This window comes from Rana temporaria, chromosome 6 (genome assembly GCF_905171775.1).
Source record: "Rana temporaria chromosome 6, aRanTem1.1, whole genome shotgun sequence".
Lineage (NCBI taxonomy): Eukaryota > Metazoa > Chordata > Amphibia > Anura > Ranidae > Rana > Rana temporaria.
Window position 1 is genome coordinate 116,476,411 of NC_053494.1, and position 22,076 is coordinate 116,498,486.

General features: G+C 43.3%; 1 protein-coding gene across 2 annotated transcripts in view; it reads right to left on the reverse strand.

Moving 5' to 3' along the window:
* The window catches only part of KIAA2012 (KIAA2012 ortholog), a 239,891-nt gene that overhangs the window by 181,335 nt on the left and 36,480 nt on the right, over positions 1–22,076 (reverse strand). For both annotated transcript variants that reach the window (XM_040357236.1, XM_040357234.1), the window contains exons 3-4: positions 11,124–11,286; positions 8,188–8,349 (exon numbers count right to left, since the gene is read on the reverse strand). In XM_040357236.1, the coding sequence (XP_040213170.1) occupies positions 8,188–8,349; positions 11,124–11,286 (325 nt within the window). The remainder of the gene's footprint in view (positions 1–8,187; positions 8,350–11,123; positions 11,287–22,076) is intronic.

Consider the following 22,076-nt stretch of genomic DNA (forward strand, 5'->3'; position numbering starts at 1 on the left):
CCAACACAAAAACCCTACACTTAGAACCTACCTAAAGATAGAGAGTGCTACAGTTGCTATTTCTGACCTCCTTCTAAAAATCATTTTTGGCTAGATGACTGTCTTAATTTTCAGTAGTCGGTGAACCACTGAACCAGAATCAGCATGCAAGTCAGAACGAGACAGGGCTCCTAATCCGTGGTCTTGTTCCAGATCAGTGACTTTAGTCACTGATTCAGCATGACAGTCAGGCAGCTAGAAGTTCAGAGGGAGAGGTCAGCAATAACAGCTTACATACCTCAATACAGGTTTCCATAAAGGTATATAAATATATGTATTGCTACCCCCAAAACAACCGCTAGTTATTTGAGTCCTCTACTTTGGTCCAGCCCTATGTGAGGCCTTCTCCTCACTGACACCACCAGTATAACTTTCTGTAAAACTCAACTGGCACACAAGAATCAGATTTACAACTCTAGAAAAGATAAACAGACTGTTTTGGCAGGTTAAGATCAACAGTGACAGCTTACATACCTCAATACAGGTTTCCATAAAGGTAAAAATGAAGCCTAATATGTAAAGTCACTAACACACAAAAATACTCATCTGTACTAAGTTGTTTGTCTTCATTACCAAGGGCATATATTAGGGGGAGCTAGAGGGGTTGGGGTTATTATTGCATACACTGACACCAGTGTTGGAACTTGTGGTCAATTTAAAGAATAATTCCAAGTATGTATTTTTTCTACAGTTACATTGTTCCTGCTTGGACCAATGTTAACATATGTAGTTCTACCCCCATATGAGCTGCTAGTTATTTGGGTCCACTACTCCAGTCCCGCCCTATGTGAGTCCTCCTCCTCACTGACACCACTAGTATACCTTTCTGTAAACCTCAACAGGCACACAAGAAATGAACTCACAACTCTAGAAAAGATAAACAGACTGTTAAGGTTAAAGCGGATGTGCCATGGGAACAAAATATTAAAAGTCAGCAGCTACAAATACTGCAGCTGCTGACTTTTAATAATAGGACACTTACCTGTCCTGGAGTCCAGCGCCGATCGCAGCAGAGCACGAGCGATCGCTCGTCACTCTGCTGCTCCCCCCGCCATCCACGCTGAGGGAACCAGGAAGTGAAGCGCTGCGGCTTCACTGCCCGGTTCCCTACGGCGCATGCGCGAGTCGCGCTGCGCCCGCCGATTGGCTCACACGCTGTGTGCTGGGAGCCGAGTGTTCCCAGCACACAACGGGCGACAGACGGGATGTGACGGAATGCCCGTCTTTCGCCCGTATCGTGTGGCCGGAAGTGGGTGCAAATACCTGTCTTTAGACAGGTGTCTGCACCCCCCTCCCCCCTGAAAGGTGTCAAAAGTGACACCGGAGGGGGGGAGGGTTCCGATCAGCGGGACTCCACTTTAGGGTGGAGGACCGCTTTAAGGTCATGAAAGTTTAACAGAGTACATTGGCATGTGAACATCAATCAGCATGAACACAATGATAACTGAAAATTGACCTCACAGGTCTTCTTATACAAACTTTCATCTTCAGCATATACTGTGACCCCCATAGGCATAAACAGTAGCTCTCCGTACGAGATCCAAGTGACTAAATAAGAGTTACAACACAGACAGCTAGGCCACTTGATAGCTTTCAAACAAGGAGGCTAGATTTAGGCCTGCAAAGTAACAATTTAGAGTTAGACACAAATCTGTCCCCAGGTTAGAGTGGTTTGAGTAAGCCTTTTTGGTGGATCTTCTGCCAGCTACTTTGAGGCCCTTTAAGAAAGTTGGAATGTTCTAAGAAGATTCGACGGAGCAGCTAAACTGTACGTTGAATCGTACATTTTGGGTCGAATGTTCCGCCTACAAGCTATAGAAGAATTCTACTGTTGTATGACACTAGCAATAATTGTATTTATAAATTATTATTACTAGTCAACCAACATTTGAATTCTTCTATAGCCTATGGGCCAAGCATTTGACCGGAAATGTACGATTGCGGCGTCGTCCAGTTTAGCTGAATCTTCTTAGAATTTTCGACAGACACCATAAGCCTTCAATGACAGATTCAACGTTTGTATGTTTTTCGCTGCTTCATCGAATCTTCGTCGTTCATGTCGAATGGTCTACCCCAACACTGTCTCTATAATGTCGAATTTTTTCTCTCTATGCAGAATAATCTTGGACTAATAGAGTTAAGGTTAGGCACATTCGATCACAGGTTCGATAGACGCGGATTGCTACTATCAGTGTCATGTCGAATCTCCTATTTATATCGAACTGCATTTTTTTTATGTCGGATCTTTTGGATTTCGGATTCTGCACGTTTGTTTTCGTTTGTTAAAACTATAACGAAAATACCCAAAATTCGGACGAAAATGCATTCGGACTAAAACGAATGCACATGTCTAGTATCTAGTAGACTGATCTTTAGGGAGAAAGGGACTCCTTAGGTGTATATGAACTCTTAAGCCTCGTACACATGACCAGTTTTCCCGTCTGGAAAACTGCCATGACAGCTTTTGGCCAGGAAAACTGTCCGTGTGTATGCTCCATGGCAGTTTTACCGACAGGAAAACTGCCGGGAATCCTGGCAGGAAAAAATGAGAACATGTTTCCTTTTTTCCCGCTGGGATTCCCAGAGGTTTTTAACCCGGCAGTTTTCCTAAGGGGAAAGCCTGCAGGGGAGCATACACATGGCCGGGTTTCCCGGCCAAAGCTCTCATGGCAGTTTTCCTGCCAGTAAAACCGTCCGTGTGTAGGGGGGAAAAGCTGCCAAGCCGGTTCTCGGCTTTCCCCTCGGGTTTCCCGATCGTGTGTACGAGGCATCAGAAGAATCATATCCAGTTGCAGCAGCCAGGTGCTAAGATGTGCCGGTGGCAATAGTTAGATGTAAGGATTGGCACGGCTGCAGCAGGGAGATGTGATGGTATTAAAAAAATCTGCATTTTGGGGAGCATATAAAATAACTGTACTGCATTGGGCCTGGCCTATAATAGCATTAACAGTTCACCTAACAGCCGGAGTAGGGTCTATGGATGTGGGTTGGTTGTGAATGGATGCAGCTTAATGGTGGTTCTGTGACCCTCTACAGCTTCCTTTCTCAATAATTCTCTGATGGTTGTTGGTTGGATGAACAGAGGAGAGCCCTTTTTCCTGTAGTTGACTGATGGTAGAAGCAAGTAGTATAGTGATCACCTCAGCATATCTGGACAGTAGTGTCCAGGAATACTGCAAGCGTGTCAGGATGAGCACCAAACTGATAATGCAGTGAACTCTGCCCAGTGCAGCCTCCTGGCTCCTAGATTTAGCAGTGTCCAGCAAACTCAGCTCCTGAACAACTTTGCCAGAAAAACACGGCACAGCCCTTCCTCTCTGGTTGTCGCGCTGCTCCACTTCCCTGCTCTTTCCTAGGCTTTGCTTTTTATTTGACCCCTCCAGCTCTCAGGTGTGCTTGGGTATTATAGTGGTTTCCCAGTCATGGTTGCAGTCCAGGTCCTCCTCCAAACTGCACCTGCCATGCCATGGTGCCACTGCCACTACGGGCAAAACAAAGCACACCTTTTACTGCCATCTTGTGACACAATAAGAGATCTGTACCCAGTAACATTACCATCTGATGCACACTCACCTAAAAAAAACAAAACTCTTTGGACACCAAAGAGGAATAACACTTTCAAACAGTGTTAGTAACAAAACAAGTTACAAGCAGATGAACATTAACTAAGAAGAACGTAGGTTTGAACAACTCACATTGTGGCACAAACTCAGCAAAGGAACCTCCCACCATGAGCTTGCACAGATGGAATTATTATGACCAAATGTCAACAATTTGAGATCTACCCTTCTGATAGTGTCAAATCATAGGGTATGCGCTTATTACCCAGCATGTAATGGGGTGTGCAAGGGATTGGCTAATCAAGAGTCTGTTGGCTTGCATGGCTTATTACCTCAGAGCTCTCGCTCAACACTTCATATGTCAGTCTTTTTGGGGGTCTTATCACACGTTTGTCCCTTGGTTCAGAGAATTCGTGCAGGCTCATCTTCGACCTCTGAGACCACCTCCTCCCTCGGCTCTTGTTCAGCACAGAAGATCTCTGTAGTTCGTAACTCAGTGGGGTTTTCTGCCTCTTCAGGAATTTTCTTGTAGGGCTCAAGGTCAGGCGTTTGTGGGTTGAAGGTCTCTAGTTTAATATCTGTGCTGGGTGTATCCCCCTCGACAGGGGACAGGGTCCCCCACCAATCAACTCTATTTTGTCTCTTTTCCTCTTCAGGGGCCTTTTGTTCTTGCAGGACACATTGATATGCATGGAGCAACTGAGGGTGAATACTTTCTGCAGATACATTTTTCTTCATGGCCAAGAAAAGAGTGAGTGAGCAACCTCCGTACCAGATCAGTGTTGGTTATTATCAGTATAGAGCTTTGCTTCGAACCTTGGGGGTGCAGACAAACGACCTCCAAAGTTTCAAAGGCCTGGGGAACTCCCTTCTACCAATGAGCTGAAAGTGAGACTGATGGGCATATGGAAACTTCTAGTTCCTGATTACCAAGATCGCTAACTCTTCTAGCTTCTGAAGTGGTATGTGCTTTAGATACTTTTCAAAGATGTCTTGGTATAGCAGCGTTACTTGTGCTCCGGTATCTAGAAACGCCTTAGTGTAGACTCCTTCCACCTGAATAGGGATGATGGGCGAAGGGTCCACTAGATCACCAGGAAGTTTGTCTGGGCCAGGCTCAGCAGTCCAGATATAGGCACTTCTCTTCTTTGGTGTCAGCCTTCTTGAATAGTCCTTTTGCAAGCCTAGGAGGAGACTGTGCATCGACGCTCCACAAACGAGGACCAGTAAGCGGACTTTGCCGATTGACCTGTTCTATGGTGAGGTCACTGGGGCCGATCTTTGCTGTCCCCAGTTCTCATGTTTGGGTTTCTTGGAATATGGAGCTCATGATAGTTTCCAAGTCCTCTACTAGCTCCTTCACTAAGGTGCTTTGAAATTTCTCTCTTGCTACCCTAGGTACAGGTTCCGCAATGCTTTCACAACTTAGTCTTTTCACCCATAAATTGTGATAGCACTTTCTAATTAGGCATAGAGTCAGTTCTCCCCTTTCTGCAGCTTGCATCATTGTTGTTTGTTTTACTTTAGTCAACAACTTCTGCATGTCCGTATGAGCTCAGAGCTGAAGGACTAAGGGGGTCTAAAGGCCGGGTCCCTTTCCTTGCGACCACAAAGCTTTACTGGTGGTTTCGGCTTCCATACCGCTCCTCACTATCATCTGATGAAGGATTTTGTCTAGTCACCTGACATTGCCTGATTCTCATTCTCTCATTGATAGGTATGTTTGAAACGGTAAATTGCCATTTGAAGGGCCTCCAGGCATTCAGATATGGTGCACCTCTGCTTATCGTGTTTCAGGTTCCGGATCACATCTAAAGCTGGGGCCAGTAGATTCTTGATCACTCTTTGTCTCTAGATAGTGTTGGTCACCTCCCACTCCTTGGTCGCTTCAGGTTTCGGGGACTTGCCAGGAAAGAACCTTAGCTGCAACTAGTTGGTGTGGCAGAATTCTTCACAAGGCTTTCCAAACTCGGCCAAGAGGGAAGCTGAGACCTCATCAAATGTTGTGGCTAAGGCGGGGTGCCCATCTCTGGGTCAGGCGTGGTTAGCCCAGAGCTTTCTGGATTTGGCCCTGGACTGTGGTTGAATTAACTGGGTCTCGGCTGAATCATTCAGGTGGAGCCTTTCTCCTTGTAACATGGCAGGAATCCCTTTCTTCCATTATGTGAGAACGTATGTGTAAGGTGTATCTGGATTTCACTTTCACCTTCACATCAAGGATAAACACTCAGTGGCCCAGAATCAACACTGCTATCGCCTGTTTTACTTGCTCTTCAGACCAGGAACCCCCTATTATATCAAGCAACACACATAATTCAGTTTGACTGGTTTGGCATGTAAACATTCCCATCTGCTGCCTATTGCAGCTTAATGAAGAGGGGTGGTTGGCGGGTGGAAAAAACACGGCTCAACTGTGCATTTTTTCCATCCCTCAACTGCAAGTCTAAACAAAGCCTTAGGACTCCATTACACTTGCATCGCTCTTTGAACAGTGATTCACAGCAAGGACATGTCCTTGGTGACGCTCTGTGGGAGGGGTAAAACGCGTTGACGTAATTTTTGCTACCAAAGACGTCACTTCCGCCTCCGTGGAACGCATGTCTATCACGGTGAGCCGGAAGAGCCTCGTTGGTGGTTTAATACCCGTTTTATTCAGAGTCTGTAAGTGTAATCTTTTATTGCATAAATAAACCTGTTTTACTGTACTTCATAATCAATACCTTCTTTTTTTTTGAGCCTGGTGAATATTTCAGCAGCCCTAAGAACAGCATTTGAAGACCTCATTAAGGATGCCAAAGAGGCCTGGTATTCCCAACACCAGACATACAGTAGAGCTCCGCAATTAATCGTTAAAAGATCGCGATCTCGATTCAACCCCCCTCACAATCTCTATTGCAGAGTTTCCTGATTCTTTCATGTAACAAGTATAGAAAGTTCTCTGCTCACTCTGGCAGTCTGCCAAAGTTTTTAACAAATTTGTAACTCTTCCTTTTTAGATCAAAGGGATAAAACTTCAGTGTGTAAATGTTGTAAGTTTAACCACTTAAAGTCTAAACCTTTTTCTGACACTTGTTTCTTACAGTTACAATCAGAATTGTTTGCTAGAAAATTACTTGGAACCCCCAAACATTATATATATTTTTTTAGCAGAGACCCTAGAGAATAAAATGGCAATTGTTGCAATATTTTATGTCAGACTGTATTTGCACAATGGCCTTTCAAACACATTTTTTTGGGGAAAAAATGCACTTCAATGAATAAAGAAAAAAAACTAAACAGTAAAGTTAGCCCAAATTTTTTGTTTAATGTGAAAGATGATGTTACACCGTAAGGCCGGGTACACACGGACAAACATGTATGGTGAAAGCGGTCCGTCGGACCGTTTCCACCATACATGTCTGCCAGAGGGCTTCTGTACGATGGTTGTACACACCATCGTACAGAAGTCCGCGCGTAAACAATACGCGGGGCGTGTCCGCGGTGTCGCCGCGTCGATGACGCGGTGTCGCCGCGACAATGACGCGGCGACGTGGGCGGCCCGCCTTTAAAATGCTTCCACGCATGCGTCGAAGTCATTCGACGCATGCGAGGGACGGCGGGCGCCTGGACATGTACGGTAGGTCTGTACTGACGACCGTACATGTCCGAGCGGGCTGAATTCCAGCGGACTGTTTTAAAACAAGTCCAGGAATATTTGTCTGCTGGGAAAAGGCCCGGCGGGCAAATGTTTGCTGGAATTCGGCCCGCTCGCGCCCACACACGACCAAACATGTCTGCTGAAACTGGCCTGCGGGCCAGTTTCAGCAGACATGTTTGCTCGTGAGTATGGGGCCTCAGAATCGTGATCTATCATCTAAGCAACAAAAATTTTGATTCTCATTTTAGCCAGAATCGTGAAGCTCTAACATACAGTATGTGTTTTTGACCCTCAGACTGAAAAGCTGACGGTTCCTTCTCTCTGATATGAGAGGGGAGTGTGGCACACTGCACGGCATGTTTACTTGAAGCACTTCAGCACTTTGTTTATGGAATTCGGAGCACTGAGCACTTTATATGTGATTTTTTGAAAGACTTTGGACTTATTAAATAGTTTTTTTTCTGGTTATCACTGTTATACACATATATAGATTTTGGACTGTAAGTGCTGAACTATTGATATTTGATTTATGAAGTGATTTAGCACTTGGTGGTCAGCAGCTACAGGGTTTTGAATTTTTATTTTCACATAGCTCAAGCGATTATATGACTTCTGTTTACAATTATATGATTATTGTTCACAATTGTCGTGATCTGCTGTGATTGGTCACAGCAATCACATGATGCTGGCAGCAGGTCGGTATAGTGATTAGTCATCTCTTGTGTCTGGTGGACACAGCTGCTGACAGATCTTGCCGCTGCGTGGCCCCTTCTGAGAGAACGACTTATGACATCCACTCAGAAGGAGGAAAGCTATTAAAATATATTTTTATTAAAATAAATTGTAAGTTCACCAGCATTTAGTTTCTTGAACTCTTTTGTTTACCATAAATATACATTGTAACATCTAATATGCTATGCAAGCCATACCAGCTAAAAACACCCCAGTTACCTGAATTTGTGAAATCATTGGTATTTGTCCATTGGGGAAGGAAAGTAAAAGCAGGCAGGCGTTGATATTTTAAAGGAGTCGATGACAAGTCTGGATGTCTGCCACCATTCTCTCCCAAATAACTGGCCAATTGTTGAAGCTGAACTGAGTCCCTAAGGCTTCCTGAAAATACATGCAAACAACAACAGAAAATTAAGGAGCTCCGTACTCAACCAGTATGGCAGGTCACAGTTCTGCCCAGGGACTTTCTCTGATGTTTTCAAGTCCTCTGAAAGACCACCAAGCCTGCATATGAAAAGCTCCCTTTAGGCATTCATAAATATTGTTTACACAACATAAAAAGAGCAACAAATAGGAACAATAGTATCAGTATCACAAGGTCTGTATATTTCCCTTCAGGGGAGTTTCACTGTCATGGTAAAAATCATGTGTTTCCATATGCTATGTTGTAACCTCTTGTAAAAAATCCATTATCTGGTGTTAAAGTGACCACTAACTTATAGAATCCACCTCATAAAAAATATATACATCAATGTAAATGAATCTTGAGTGTGTAAACCAGTATTAGCAGCTGGCTTTTCATAAACATTATTTTACAGCAAGATAAACTATGAAGCTCTAAAAAAAGGCAAATGAGTACTTTGACCAAATCCCAATTTTTATGCATCTTGTCCTCCAAGCTGTATAAACTTGAATGCTTATTGGATTAAAGCATAACAGGTAATATGCATTTGTGTAATGAGGGAGGGTGTGTCCTAAGGAGATCAACACCCTATATCAAGGTGTGCAAAATTATTAGGCAGCTTCTTTTCCTCAGGAAAAATGGGCCAAAAAGAGATTTAACTGACTCTGAAAAGTCAAAAAATGTAAAAAGTCTTTCAGAGGGATGCAGCACTCTTGAAATTGCTAAGATTATTGGGGCGTGATTACAGAACCATCAAACATTTTGTTGCAAATAGTCAACAGGGTCACAAGAAACCTGTTAAGAAAAGAAGACACATATTAACTGAAAAAGAATTGAGAAGAATCAAACGTGAAGCTACCAGGAACCATTATCATGTAAAATTCTAGAACTGCAACCTATCTGGAGTGCCCGGAAGTAAAAGATGTTCAGTGCTCAGAGACATGGCCAAGGTAAGGTAGGCTGAAACCTGACCACCACTGAACAAGACACATAAATTAAAACGTCAAGACTGGGTCAAGAAATATCTGAAGACAAAGGTTTTATGGACTGCTGAGATGAGAGTGACTCTTGACGAATCAGATGGAAGGGCCTGTAGCTGGATCAGTAATGGGCACAGAGCTCCACTTTGACTCAGACGCCAGCAAGGTGGAGGTGGGGTACTGGTATAGGCTGGTATTATTAAAGATGAGCTTTTCGGGTTGTAGATGGACTCAAAATCAATTCCCAAACCTACTGCCAGTATTTAGAAGATACATTCTTCAAGCAGTGGTACAGGAAAAAGTCTGCATCTTTCAAGAAGATCATGATATTTATGCAGGGCAATGCTCCATCACATGCATCAAAGTACTCCACTGTGTGGCTAGCCAGTAAAGGCCTTAAATATGAAAGAATAATGACATGACCCCCTGTTCACCTGACCTAAACCCTATTGAAAATTAGTGGGCCCTTCTTAAATGGGAGATTTACCGTGAAGGAAAATAGTACACCTCCCAGTGTCTGGGAGGCTATGGTTGCGCTGCACAAAAAGCTGATCGTCAACAGACCAAGAAACTGGCAGCTTTCGTAAATGGAAGGCTTATGACTCTTCTTGAAAAGAAGGGTGGCTATATTGGTCACTTTTTAGTTGTTTATTTGTTAAAGTGAGAATAATAAACAAACAAGTGAGATGGGGAAATTGTAGTTTTTCATTAAGTTGCATTTAGTTGCATAATAATTCTGCACACATAGATATTCTACGAAGAAAGCCAAAACTTCACTTTTACCTTCTTAAATATTCAAGTTTAATGTTTATTAACATTTTGGATTGACAGAGCACTGTAGTTGTTCAAGAATTAAACTTAATCCTTAAAAATACAACTTGACTAATAATTGCGCATACATAGCTGGATTCAGGTAGATGGGCGCATCTTTCAGGCGGCGTAGCGTATCGTATTTACGCTACGCCGCCTTAAGTCAGAGAGGCAAGTGCTGTATTCACAAAGCACTTGCCTCCTAAGTTAGCGTAGCGTAAATGGGGCCGGCGTAAGCGCGCCTAATTCAAATGAAGATGAGGGGGGGCGTGTTTTATGTAAATGATTGGTGGCATGCGCCGTCCGTGTACATATCCCAGTGTGCATTGCTCCAAAGTACGCCACAAGGACGTATTGGTTTCGACGTGAGCGTAAATTAGGTCCAGCCCCATACACGGATGACTTACGCAAACGACGTAAAGTTTTAAAATTTTGACGCGGGAACGACGGCCATACTTAACATTGGCTAGGCCACCTAGGGGGCAGCTTTATCTTTACGCCGGCGTACCTCTTACGGAAACGGCGTATCTTTACTGCGACGGGCGCACGTACGTTCGTGAATCGGCGTATCTAGTCATTTGCATATTCTACGCCGAACTCAATGGAAGCGCCACCTAGCGGCCAGCGTAATTATGCACCCTAAGATATGACGGCGTAGGAGACTTACGCCGCTTGTATCTTAGCCTAATTTAAGCCAAAATAGCTAACAGTGTTTTCTGAATATGAGTATTATTATTTTTTTTTAGATCACATTCTTCATTTACATTTTTTTACAACATTTACTAGTTTACTATTACCAAGTTGTTTAGCGATGTGACAATGACAGGGATTGGGACAAATTATAACGCTATACTGTATGAAATAAAATAAAGAATATTCTGTACTGGTATTTTTATAGTTATCAGAATACTTTTCAATATAGTGGTACTTTCAAAACGAGAAAAATATTTTTCAAAGCTAACCTGTTTGTTGCAGCTTGTAAAGGTAGTTTGGATCCCAAGTATGGAGAAGACGTGTAAGATATCTCTTGGGTGAATAACCAGGCCGGATCTGTCTGTTATACTGAATATCCTCTTTATTTAGAAAATGTAGGTATGGCTGCCAGTTGGAATCTATATGACCATTCTGAAGAAACACAACAGTGGTTAGTAGCATGCATTAGTCATAGTCAGCAAAGAACAAGTCCTCTGTTAGTCTCTTGTATGTTCTCAGCAATGTTCTGTTGTGTGATGTCTACCAGTACAATCGTGAAAGGGAAATAGCTATCACCTACTTTGTCTAAGTTTTTTTAGTTATTGACCTCACATGGAATACTAATCACTTTTTTTCAGAAAAAGTAAAGCAGTAAATTCAAAGATAGAAGAATGGCAGTGATGCATACTGAAATTCTAAGGCTTGATTCACACTTTTGCAATGTGGTAATGACTGGATTAACAAAAAACATGACACTACACATTACTTGTGCTGGTGTGATGCAGTATCAATTATTCTGAAAGGCACTCCAACGCACCTTCCCAGTGGACCTGTGCCAGTAGCGTCACTAGGATTGGTGCGGTAAAACATGGTGTCACCCCCTCCTGTCTAGGCAGGCAGCACACGGTCACGGGGCGCACCCCAAACCGGCCCCTGTAAATGATAGTATAAGGTGGTATAGTGGCAGGTTAGGGTAGTATAGGGTGGTATAGTTGCAGGCTAGGGTGGTATAGTGGCAGTTTAGGGTAATATAGGGTGGTATAGTGGCAGGTTGGGGTGGTATAGGTCAGGTTGGGGTGGTACAGGGCAGGTTAGGGTGATATAGGGCAGGTTGAGATGGTATCAGGCAGGTGGGGGTTATTTATTGGCAGGTTGGGGTGGTATAGGGCAGGTTAGGGTAGTATAGGGTGGTATAGTGGCAGGATGGGGTGGTATACGGTGGTATAGAGGCAGGTTGGGGTGGTATAGGACAAGGTTGGGGTGGTACAGGACAGGTTAGGGTGGTATCTGGCAGGTAGGGGTGGTATATTGGCAAGTTAAGGTGGTATAGGGCAGGCTAGGGTGATATAGGGCAGGTTGGGGTGGTATAGGGCAGGTCAGGGTGATATATATGTAGGTAGGGTGATATATATGCAGGTTGGGGTGGTATAGTGTAGGGTGGGGTGGTATAAGGTGGTACAGGACAGGTTGAGGTAGTATAGGGCAGGTTACGACTCTATGTAGTGACAGTGTGCAGTAACTTACAGCATGTCTCATGCCTGCAGATGAAGACCCGGTTGACACTGCTGCGTCCTCGCCTCTATCACCTTCAGCTGCGGGAACAGCCAGAGTGAAGGAGTCTGTGGAGGAGTGGAGGCAGCCACAACCCCAGCTCCGCCCACCAACTCCGACTCGGGAGATATTGGAGATCCCGGAGTGACAGCTTAACTTGACTAAGGAGTGTTATAGGAAGCCTTCCCCGCATGGCTGGGTGCCCTGCTTGCACTGCTCCTGGAAAACCCCTCTGGCGGGCGTAACCCCCCCTGCACCCATATAGCAACGCCACTGACAGAGATCATATGGTACCGGCAGTTTGCCGGTACACTGCTCATTCATCGGCTTTGTCGCGGGGTGCGATCCGGGAGGGCGTCATATGATGTCCACCTGATTCGACAAAAGTCCTGTCAGACCGTCATTTTACTATAGGCAGGATGGGGACTGGTTAAAAGTTCATTAGAGAGCTGGCATATGCACACTGGCAACTGTAACCGTTATCACCAAAGGCATGCCTTGAATATGGGTTATGACTAAGGCCTTATAGGCTGAAATGCATCAAGCATTCCTATTTGCGTTTGTATACTGTGGCTTGTTAATAAACACTACACATTTTTAAGAGCAGCGACCGGACAGCAGATCATCTTTTCTTCATGCCTTGAATGTAACTGTTTTGGGAAACAGTTACATCAGTGGGTTAAGTTCCACTTTAAGGCCCGGTTCACACTGGTGTGACATGCTCTCCGACTTTAAGAGCACAAGTTGCATGACAAGTCTAGCCCCATTCAGTGCAATGGAACCATTCTAATAGGAGTGACTTGAGTCGCGCCGACTTAGAAAAAGGTCCCTTCACTACTCTTGGTCTGACTTCGGCACAGTTGGCATTGACTTCTGTTAAAGAAGTTGCATGCAAGTCGTGCTGAAGTCTCGCTGGAATGTCGGCTTCTAAGTAACGGCAGTGTAAACTGGGCCTAATACAGGTGTTTTAAAAAGGGACAGAAAAAAGAAACAATTTCTGTTAAGAGGTGTATACCCTATAAAGTATTTTTTTTTACTTTGTGGTTGTTTAATACGCATTCAACCTTTAACCAACCTTTGGCTTTATGTTGCCACATTTTAAAAATGCCTACTAATGGTTGACTGCAGCCTTAATTAAAGTAATGTAACATGGCAGATTGATACATTCCTGAGTGTTTCATTCTCTATATAACACAAGTATAAGGGAGCGGCCAGGGTCTGCTTAATGTCCATCACAAGGGTGGTGGATATTTAGGGCCTGCTGAAACATGCCTCTAGCCTGGAAAACTATTACATTGTTTTCCCTAACTGGCTCCGCTATCAACACAAAGCATCAACTCTGTAAGACAGCGGGCTGCTTTCTGGAATCTGATTGGTGGAAACAAAATGTAGTGAAAGATATTGTCATTCTATATTATATTCTATAGAAAATGCGCTATCCAATTCACATAGCTCTGCACTCAGTGTATATCCCTCCTGTGGCTAATGTATTGCAAATATTCCAAATATGTGAATCATTTCTTAGATATGGGTATTTGTAGAATAAATCTCCAGTGGTGCTATACTTGCTGGGGAATGAAAATAATGCAACATTAATGACAAAGAATGTGCCTGAATGGAAAAATGTACTTCATCACTTTTGTATGTTATTACTTTAAAGGTGTATAGTTAAGTTAAGATAGGTGCCACCTTAATTTAAATGACTAATATTCCCAAATTTCAACTAAAAAGTTGTTTGACAGAGAATTTCAAGCAGATATAAAGATATGTAATTTATTTGTAATTGTGGTTTCCTTTAGGTGTAATAAACACATGTCCTTCAACCATAATAAAGCTGGCCGTACTTGCATCATAATTCAGACAATTTATGCTGAATCAGCCAAAATTTGATCCATGGGTGGCCCAATCAGGTACACCCACATCTACAAAAGTTGATTCTTCAATGAGTTTTTGTTGAAGCTGCCAGGTGGAAAATTGTTGACTGAACAGTGCTTTTATCAATCAGTTACAGGCACTGTTCAGATATTCTGTTAGCCAGCATCTTGGGATTTATCCATTTGCCACCGTTAGCTGTTTAACTGAAATTTTTTTATCTATATGTGTATGGCTAAATGATATACCTGAATCTACCTTTATACCTGCCTCTTGCCAACTCCTACAAAGCAGGACTCAGACTGGGAGAGGAATGCCTCGTACGCACAATCGTTTTTTTCTGATGGGAAAACTGCTATGAGGCCCCATACACACGACCGAGTTTCTCAGCAGAATTCAGCCAGAAACTCGATGGGAGACGTATTCTGCCGAGAAAACCGGTCGTGTGTACACTTTTCGCCGAGGAAACCGACGAGGATCTCGTCGGGCCAAAAAGAGAAAATGTTCTCTATTTCCTCGTTAGTCAATGGGAAAAGTTGGCTCGCCGAGATCCTCAGCGGCTTCACAAGGAACTCGACGAGCAAAACGATGTGTTTTGCCCGTCGAGTTTCTCGGACGTGTGTACGGGGCCTCAGAGCTTTTCGTCAGGAATCCCGGCTGTGTGTATGCTCGATCGCAGTTTTTCCGACGGGAAAACTGCCAGACCAGGATCTCTTTTTTTCCCATCAGGCAAAAAATCTGAGCAGGAAAAATGGCTGTCTGTATTGTTTTCCGATGGGTAGAAAACCGTGCATGCTCAGAATCAACGGGACGGGATAGCTTGTTCTGGTAAAACTAGCGTTCGTAATGGAGATAGCACATTTGTCACGCTGTAATGGACTGAAAAGCACGAAGACTGAAAAGTGCGAATCGTCTCTCACCAAACTTTTACTAACAGGAGGATCAGCAAAAGCAGCCCAAAGGGTGGCCCCGTTAAAATGGAACTTCACCTTTATTGTGCCGTCGTACGTGTTATACGTCACCGCGTTTTGGACCGGCAGACTTTTGTCTGAGCATGTGTATGCAAGGCAGGCTGAGAGGAATTCTGTCGGGAAAACCGTTGGTTTATTATCCGACAGAAAAAACGGTTGTGTGTACTAGGCAGAAGAGTCAACAGCCAGAGATAATCAGGCTCTAGATTATAGCAGAGACATGAATTATCAGTTTGTTACTGCTGATTTTTTGTCCACTGCCATATGAGGATGTCTGGCAGATGTGTGCGACTCACAAAATTGGCACGACAGAACTATGAGAAGGTGCCATGTAGTCAGGTTCCAGGTTCCCCCAGCCCAGGGGAGTATGACACCATTTCAGATGGGGTTCCTCAAGTGTACCTATTCTGTTGTGTTCTCTATCTGACACCCTAGACAGGAAATCATGATTTTTTGATTCGATCATTTCCTGTTCTGTCTAAAACCAATTTAATATAGAGATGTGAGGGAAAATGTACTAAATGGGGACACAAACAGCAATGAATAAAAGTTGGTGGTGGTTCAATTTGGATGCTTCCTAGAATCGGCTTCACTTAAAGGCCAACTCCAAGATCTCCCTGGAAGCCCCCTGCTTTTTTTTTTCTTTTACTTTGTCTTTACTAACCTTTTTTCAGATGCATTTAGGCAAGCCAGAAGATGTGCAAGTATTGTTGCATTATGGCATGTGACTGCAGATCGCCGCATTGACACCCATTCACAGGGCTAGTTCATAAGGCCCCTTTCACACTGGGGCAGCGTTGGCGTTAAAGTGTCGCTATTTTTAGTGGAGCTTTACCATCAATTTTAGTTTTTACCCCTGCTAGAGGCCGAGAAAGGGTTAAAAACCACCGCAAAGCACCTCTGCAGAGACGCTTTGTCGGTGGTATAGCTGCGATACCCCATTGATTTCAATGGCCAGGAGCGGTGGAGGAGCGGTATACACACCGCTCCTTCACCTCTCCAAATATGCTGCTAGCAGGACTTTTTTTACCATCCTGCTAGTACACCGCTCCAGTGTAAAAGCCCTCTGGGCTTTCACATTGGAGAGACAGCAGCGGCTGCTTCAGGTCACTTTACGGGAGCTATTTTTAGCGTTATAGCGCCTGCAAAGTGACCCAGTGTGAAAGGGTTCTAAGGTCCCACACTCATAGAATGTCCTCAGTCTTCAGGTTTGATTACACTAGGGGGCAGATCCACAAAGAAATTACACCGGCATATCTATTGATACGCCGGCGTAATTTCAAAATTCCTGCGTCGTATCTTTGTTTTGAATCCTCAAAACAAGATACAACGGCATCTCGGCTAGATCCGACAGGCGTACGTCTTCGTACGCCTTCGGATCTTAGATGCAATTTTTTTGGCGGCCGCTAGGTGGCGTTTCCGCCGAAATCCGCGCTGAGCATGCAAATTAGCTATTTACAGCGATCCATGAACGTACGTCGGCCCAGCGCATTTTTTTCCGTCGTTTGCGTCCGGCTTTTTCCGGCGTATAGTTAAAGCTGCTATATGGTGGCGTACTCAATGTTAAGTAGGGCTGTCCTTCCCGCGTACAATTTTGAATTTTTTGCGTCGTTTGCGTAAGTCGTTCGCGAATAGGAATTTGCGTAGAATGACATCACCATCGTAAGCATTGGCTGGTTCCGGTTTAATTTCGAGCATGCGCACTGGGATACCCCCAGGGACGGCGCATGCGCAGTTAAAAAAAAACATTGTTTACATCGGGTCACGACGTATTAACATAAAACACGCCCCCATCACTTCCATTTGAATTCCGCGCCCTCACGACGCAACAGATACACTACGCCGCCGTAACTTACGGCGCAAATTCGTTGAGGATTCAAACCAAACAAAAGTAAGTTACAGCGGCGTAGTGTATCTTAGATACGCTGCGCCCGGCGCAGATGAATGTGGATCTGCCCCTAGGTGTCATCTACTTTGGAAGTCTGAAGGCATCTAGTGGCAGAAAGGGATTACTGCAGGGGACAGCACCAAACAGGAGGTGAAAATTGCAGTCAAAGCTATTTTTTTAAATTTAAACCACATAGGGGGTTGATTTTTTATTTTTTTTACCCAGACTTAGACTGTAAGATATAGCCATGCCACACACTTTGTTTTTTTTGTGTGATGTATGATGACCCAATGACAGGGTGCAATAACCTAGTGATGACTCATAAAAAAAGCACATATAAAAATAATCCATAACTCTTGGCCATGATGGGTGTCTGGAGATCATTGCAAAAAAAGACGGCTCTCTGATATTTGTCATTTATTACAAATATCCTGACAGTTGGGAATTTGGCTGCACTAAATGGATAACCAGTGATACAAGTGATTCTCCTAACCCACCCATCGTTTATTTGTTTCGTATAAGCATTTGTTGTGTTACTGGGATTTCATAACATGGGCGTGTTCCTAAAACGCAAAGTAATTTGACGGGCTTTCTCAAAATGAATGGTTGGCTTCATTGGAATGAAGAGTTATTGAAGGGCCATAATCTGTTCTCACACACACCTTTGTTGCTAAGCTGCTTCAGTTACTATTGCTAAGTAAAGTCTGTTAACAAATGCAAACATGTAAAACAATGACAACACATACAATTTTTTAAAAACTGTTTGTGACCGCTAGCAAAATAAATATAATATATCAATACTGTCAATATAATAGAATTGACAATTGTAAAATTTTACAGACATTATACAACTATATTTGCCACAGTTAGAGATTTTCTGCAATTCATTTTTTTCAGTCGCACTACTGCTCAACTAAAAGTGCCCTACCCATCCTTAGATTATTATGGCTTTGCAACAAATGACATGGAATGTTAGTTGATACATGGGGAGCAAACACTAATTACAACTGACATTTATTCGGTGATTATCAGTGGTTTCCACCCCATAGCAAGTCTGAGAATTAGCACTATAGCAGAACACTAGTAATGGGTGAATCTGCCTGGGTTTGATCCTGAGATTTATTTATTTTATTTCTTACAACAAAAAACAAGTTATACACACAAATGACATTGAGATGTACATGCCTAGAAGTTTTTGTTTTTATCCTAAGAAATAAAAGGAGTATGTATATAGGCCATTGAATTATGGTATGCTCTAAATCAGGGGTCTCCAAACTTTCTAAACAAAGGTCCAGTTTTCAGACTTTAGGGTGGCCAGACTAGGGCCATTGGGAGTAAAAAATGTCCAGTGGGAGTAAATAATATCATATCTTTGGTGACAGTGGGAGGACTAGTGCCCCATCGTTGGTGTTAATGGAAAGAATTGATGGTGTCAGTTGGAGGAATAGTGCCCCATTGGTGCCAGCAACAAGAATTATGCCCCATTTAAATTGGATGGAATAGTGCCACAAGGGCCGCATTAAGGCACGCAAAGGGCCACATCTGGCCCTCGGGCCGCAGTTTGGAGACACCTGCTCTAAATTATCAATTATGCTTGGGTTTTCTAATAAGAAATAAAGAATAAAGTACATGACTGGGTGCAAGGCCAAGTTACCCTCACTGTCCCTCTTAAAATAAAGACACTACAAACTGATGTTTTGCCATATACTACTCCCTGCTCACAGGGAGGGTATTATGATCCATAAAAGTGTACCAACCTCTAGCCTAGTCCTAGCGTGAGTGGGTACGCCCATTAACTGTTCTAGTGCTTTTACTGGCTACAAAAGCTACTCCGCATCAGGAGCCCCACTATCTGCACTTTGATAAACTACACCCCTTGCCAAATCTTCATTAGGTAATAGTATTGTAATAGGATTATAAATATCCATCTTTTTACTGTTCCAGCAGTACCCTTAATAAGCCTGGTACACACTACAGTTTATTTTTCCGTGCAACCCAGTAGGTTGCACAAAAAAAGACAGACAGCTCTGGTCAGGAGCCATTGTACTAACCAGGCAAGGATAATCCAGTGATCTCCCCCGCTGAGCTATTGTGTTCTGACAGGGGGACCCCCCGCCAGAACACTCCGATCAGCACTCTCTGCCATTGGCTGAGAGCGCTTATCGGGAGTTGGTCGGCTGCTGGTTTTCTGTTTTCTATGTTCTGTGACATACACACGGGCAGAATGTCGACCGGTATTTTTAGTACCAACAAACGTCTCCCAACATTCTGCCCGTGTGTATGGGGCTTAACACCAGTCAATTTCATGGTAGTTTAAAATCTCCTAATATTAACACTGCCCTAGCCCTTGCAGCCCTATCTATCTATGTAATGAGATGAGTCTCTACCTCTTCATTAAACCCCTATGCACACTGAGCATTTAACCCCGGTTCATGATGTGCATAGGTGCACTGCTGCTGCTGGCAGCCTGTCAAATTCTATGAAAGGCGGACAGCTGCTGTGACTGGATGGTACACTTAGCATTATGATTGTTTGGGGCATTAGGCAACCAGGGACAAATGCCCAGAAGCAAGAAGTCTGTTCCAAGAATTCTTCCCTGGACGTATACTGCCCTAAATGTTAATAATGCTAGGTACACCAGATAAAATCCAGGGTGCATGGAGCTTAAAGTGGTTGTAAACCTTTACAGACCACTTATACCTACAGGTAAGCCTAGATTAAGACTTACCTGTAGGTGAAACAAATATCTCCTAAACCTACACGGTTTAGGAGATAATTGCAAAAAAGACAGCACCAATGTTTACGGCGCATTCACGCCATAGGCAACGGTGCAGGCGCACTAAGCGTGCCGTCAGTGAATGGGGTCATTCCGTTAGTGGCAGTCCCCGTGCACATGTAAGGTAGTGACGTCATCGTGGCTCCGGCCAGTCACAGTGCTGGAGCCGCGATACCCGGAAGTCACTCTGGGAGACATGGCGGCGACGGAGGAGGCGAACGAGGGTGGCTGCGGGGCTTCAATCTCAGATAAGTACTTCATAATGAGCTAGTATGCTAAATTTGGGGCGCACCCTCTGCTCATTGGACAGATGTGATGATGCTTATTCACTGTCCAGTAAAGAAGCTGGAGGTGGAGATGTGACATGGGAAGCTGAATTGCTGAACCAGGCATGTAAATTGCTTAATTAGGAACTACATATATTATCTGTATAGTTTTGCAATGTGACCAATGTGACAAATGTGTGTAAATTAAAAGACTAGCTGTACGGAAGTACAAATCCTTTGGCAGATAAAATAGTAAACAGATCTATTTCAAAAGTGTGTCTAGCTGTTTGCCTAGAGCTTCTCTCTAAATAGACATATGCGTTATGCCATTAATAATGCAGTTGGAAAAATCAAGCTTTCAAATAAGAGCAATCATGTTAAACATTGTATGCCATTTTTTTGGGGGTTTAAACAAAGATACAGGGAAATTAAGTCCTAGAGAGGGGTTATGCATCTATCAGTAAGCCCTGGTTCACACTGGGTACGATTTGGAACGATTTGAGATGCGATTTGACATGTCAAATCGCATCTCAAATCGACGGCAATTGTCGGCAATGGCACTGTCCTAATCAGTGCGACGCCGCATCTGCGATTTCAAAAAGTAGTTCCTGTACTACTTTTTGCGATTTCGGGCCGCGATTTACATTAAATTGCGGCCGAAATCGCGGCAAAATCGCAGCCGTGAAATCGCGGTAAAATCACGCATTTTACCGCGATTTTGAATTCGCAGCAGTGTGAACCTAGGCTAAAATGTATGCATAGATGTAAAAAGTGTTAGTGCGCTGCTACTAAACCCAATTGACTATCTGTTGGCTGCTGCTATCGCAATATGTGTTCCCACATACAATAAATGATATCAATAAGCATGAAGGTAATTGCGCTGCCGAAATAACGTGACTAATAACACAAACAATACCATCTAACGTTATAAAAAATAAATGTAAGCGCAAGATAATTATCAATGTTGATCCAAAAATAAACAAAAAAATTGTAAAAAAAGAAAAGTAAATAAGAAAAAAATCTGGATAAATACCAAAGTCCAAGCAGAAAGTCCAGTAAGTGTCTTCACAGGAGAATAACAATATAGATTTTTAAATCCCCCTTGTTCTCCAACATGGCATGCAGTGGTGCTCCGCCACCAGGTGAAATGGATGCTCACCTATTGCAAGACCCATATCTGGGTCAACACAGCTTTTGAGAAGATAATGTCTCACACACCAAACGTTGATCTTCCTTTATGTTCCTCCTTAATTAGCATACCAGCGCCAATAAGGACAACTTCGCAAAGTGCTCAAAGGAAAAATTCTCCAATAGTGTAATATACCATTAAGCACAGATTACACTAGCCAAAACTTTAGGAATTAAACTCACATTTTATTAGTAAAAACAAATATGTCTGTGGAATGCAATCCAGCAATATCTCCCTGGCTCCAATGGTATTCACATGCTGCCTGGCTTTGCCTCAATTTGTGCTTAATCACTTAAGCCCCGGACCATTTTGTTGCTAAAGGACCAGACCACTTTTTGCGATTCTGCGTCGCTTTAACTGACAATTGCGCGGTCGTGCGATGTTCTCCCAAACAAAATTGATGTCCTTTTTTCCCCACAAATAGAGCTTTATTTTGGTGGTATTTGATCACCTCTGCGGTTTTTGCTTTAATAAATATCCCCCAAAAATATATAAAAAAAGCACTTTTTTTTCCTCAGTTTAGGCCGAATTCTTCTACATATTTTAGGTTAAAAGAAAATCGCAATAAGAGTTTATTGCCTGGTTTGCGCAAAAATTTTAGCGTCTACAAAATAGGGGATAGTTTTATGTCATTTTTATTAATAATTTTTTTTTTTTTACTAGTAATGGCGGCGATCCGCGATTTTTATCGTGACTGCGACATTATCGC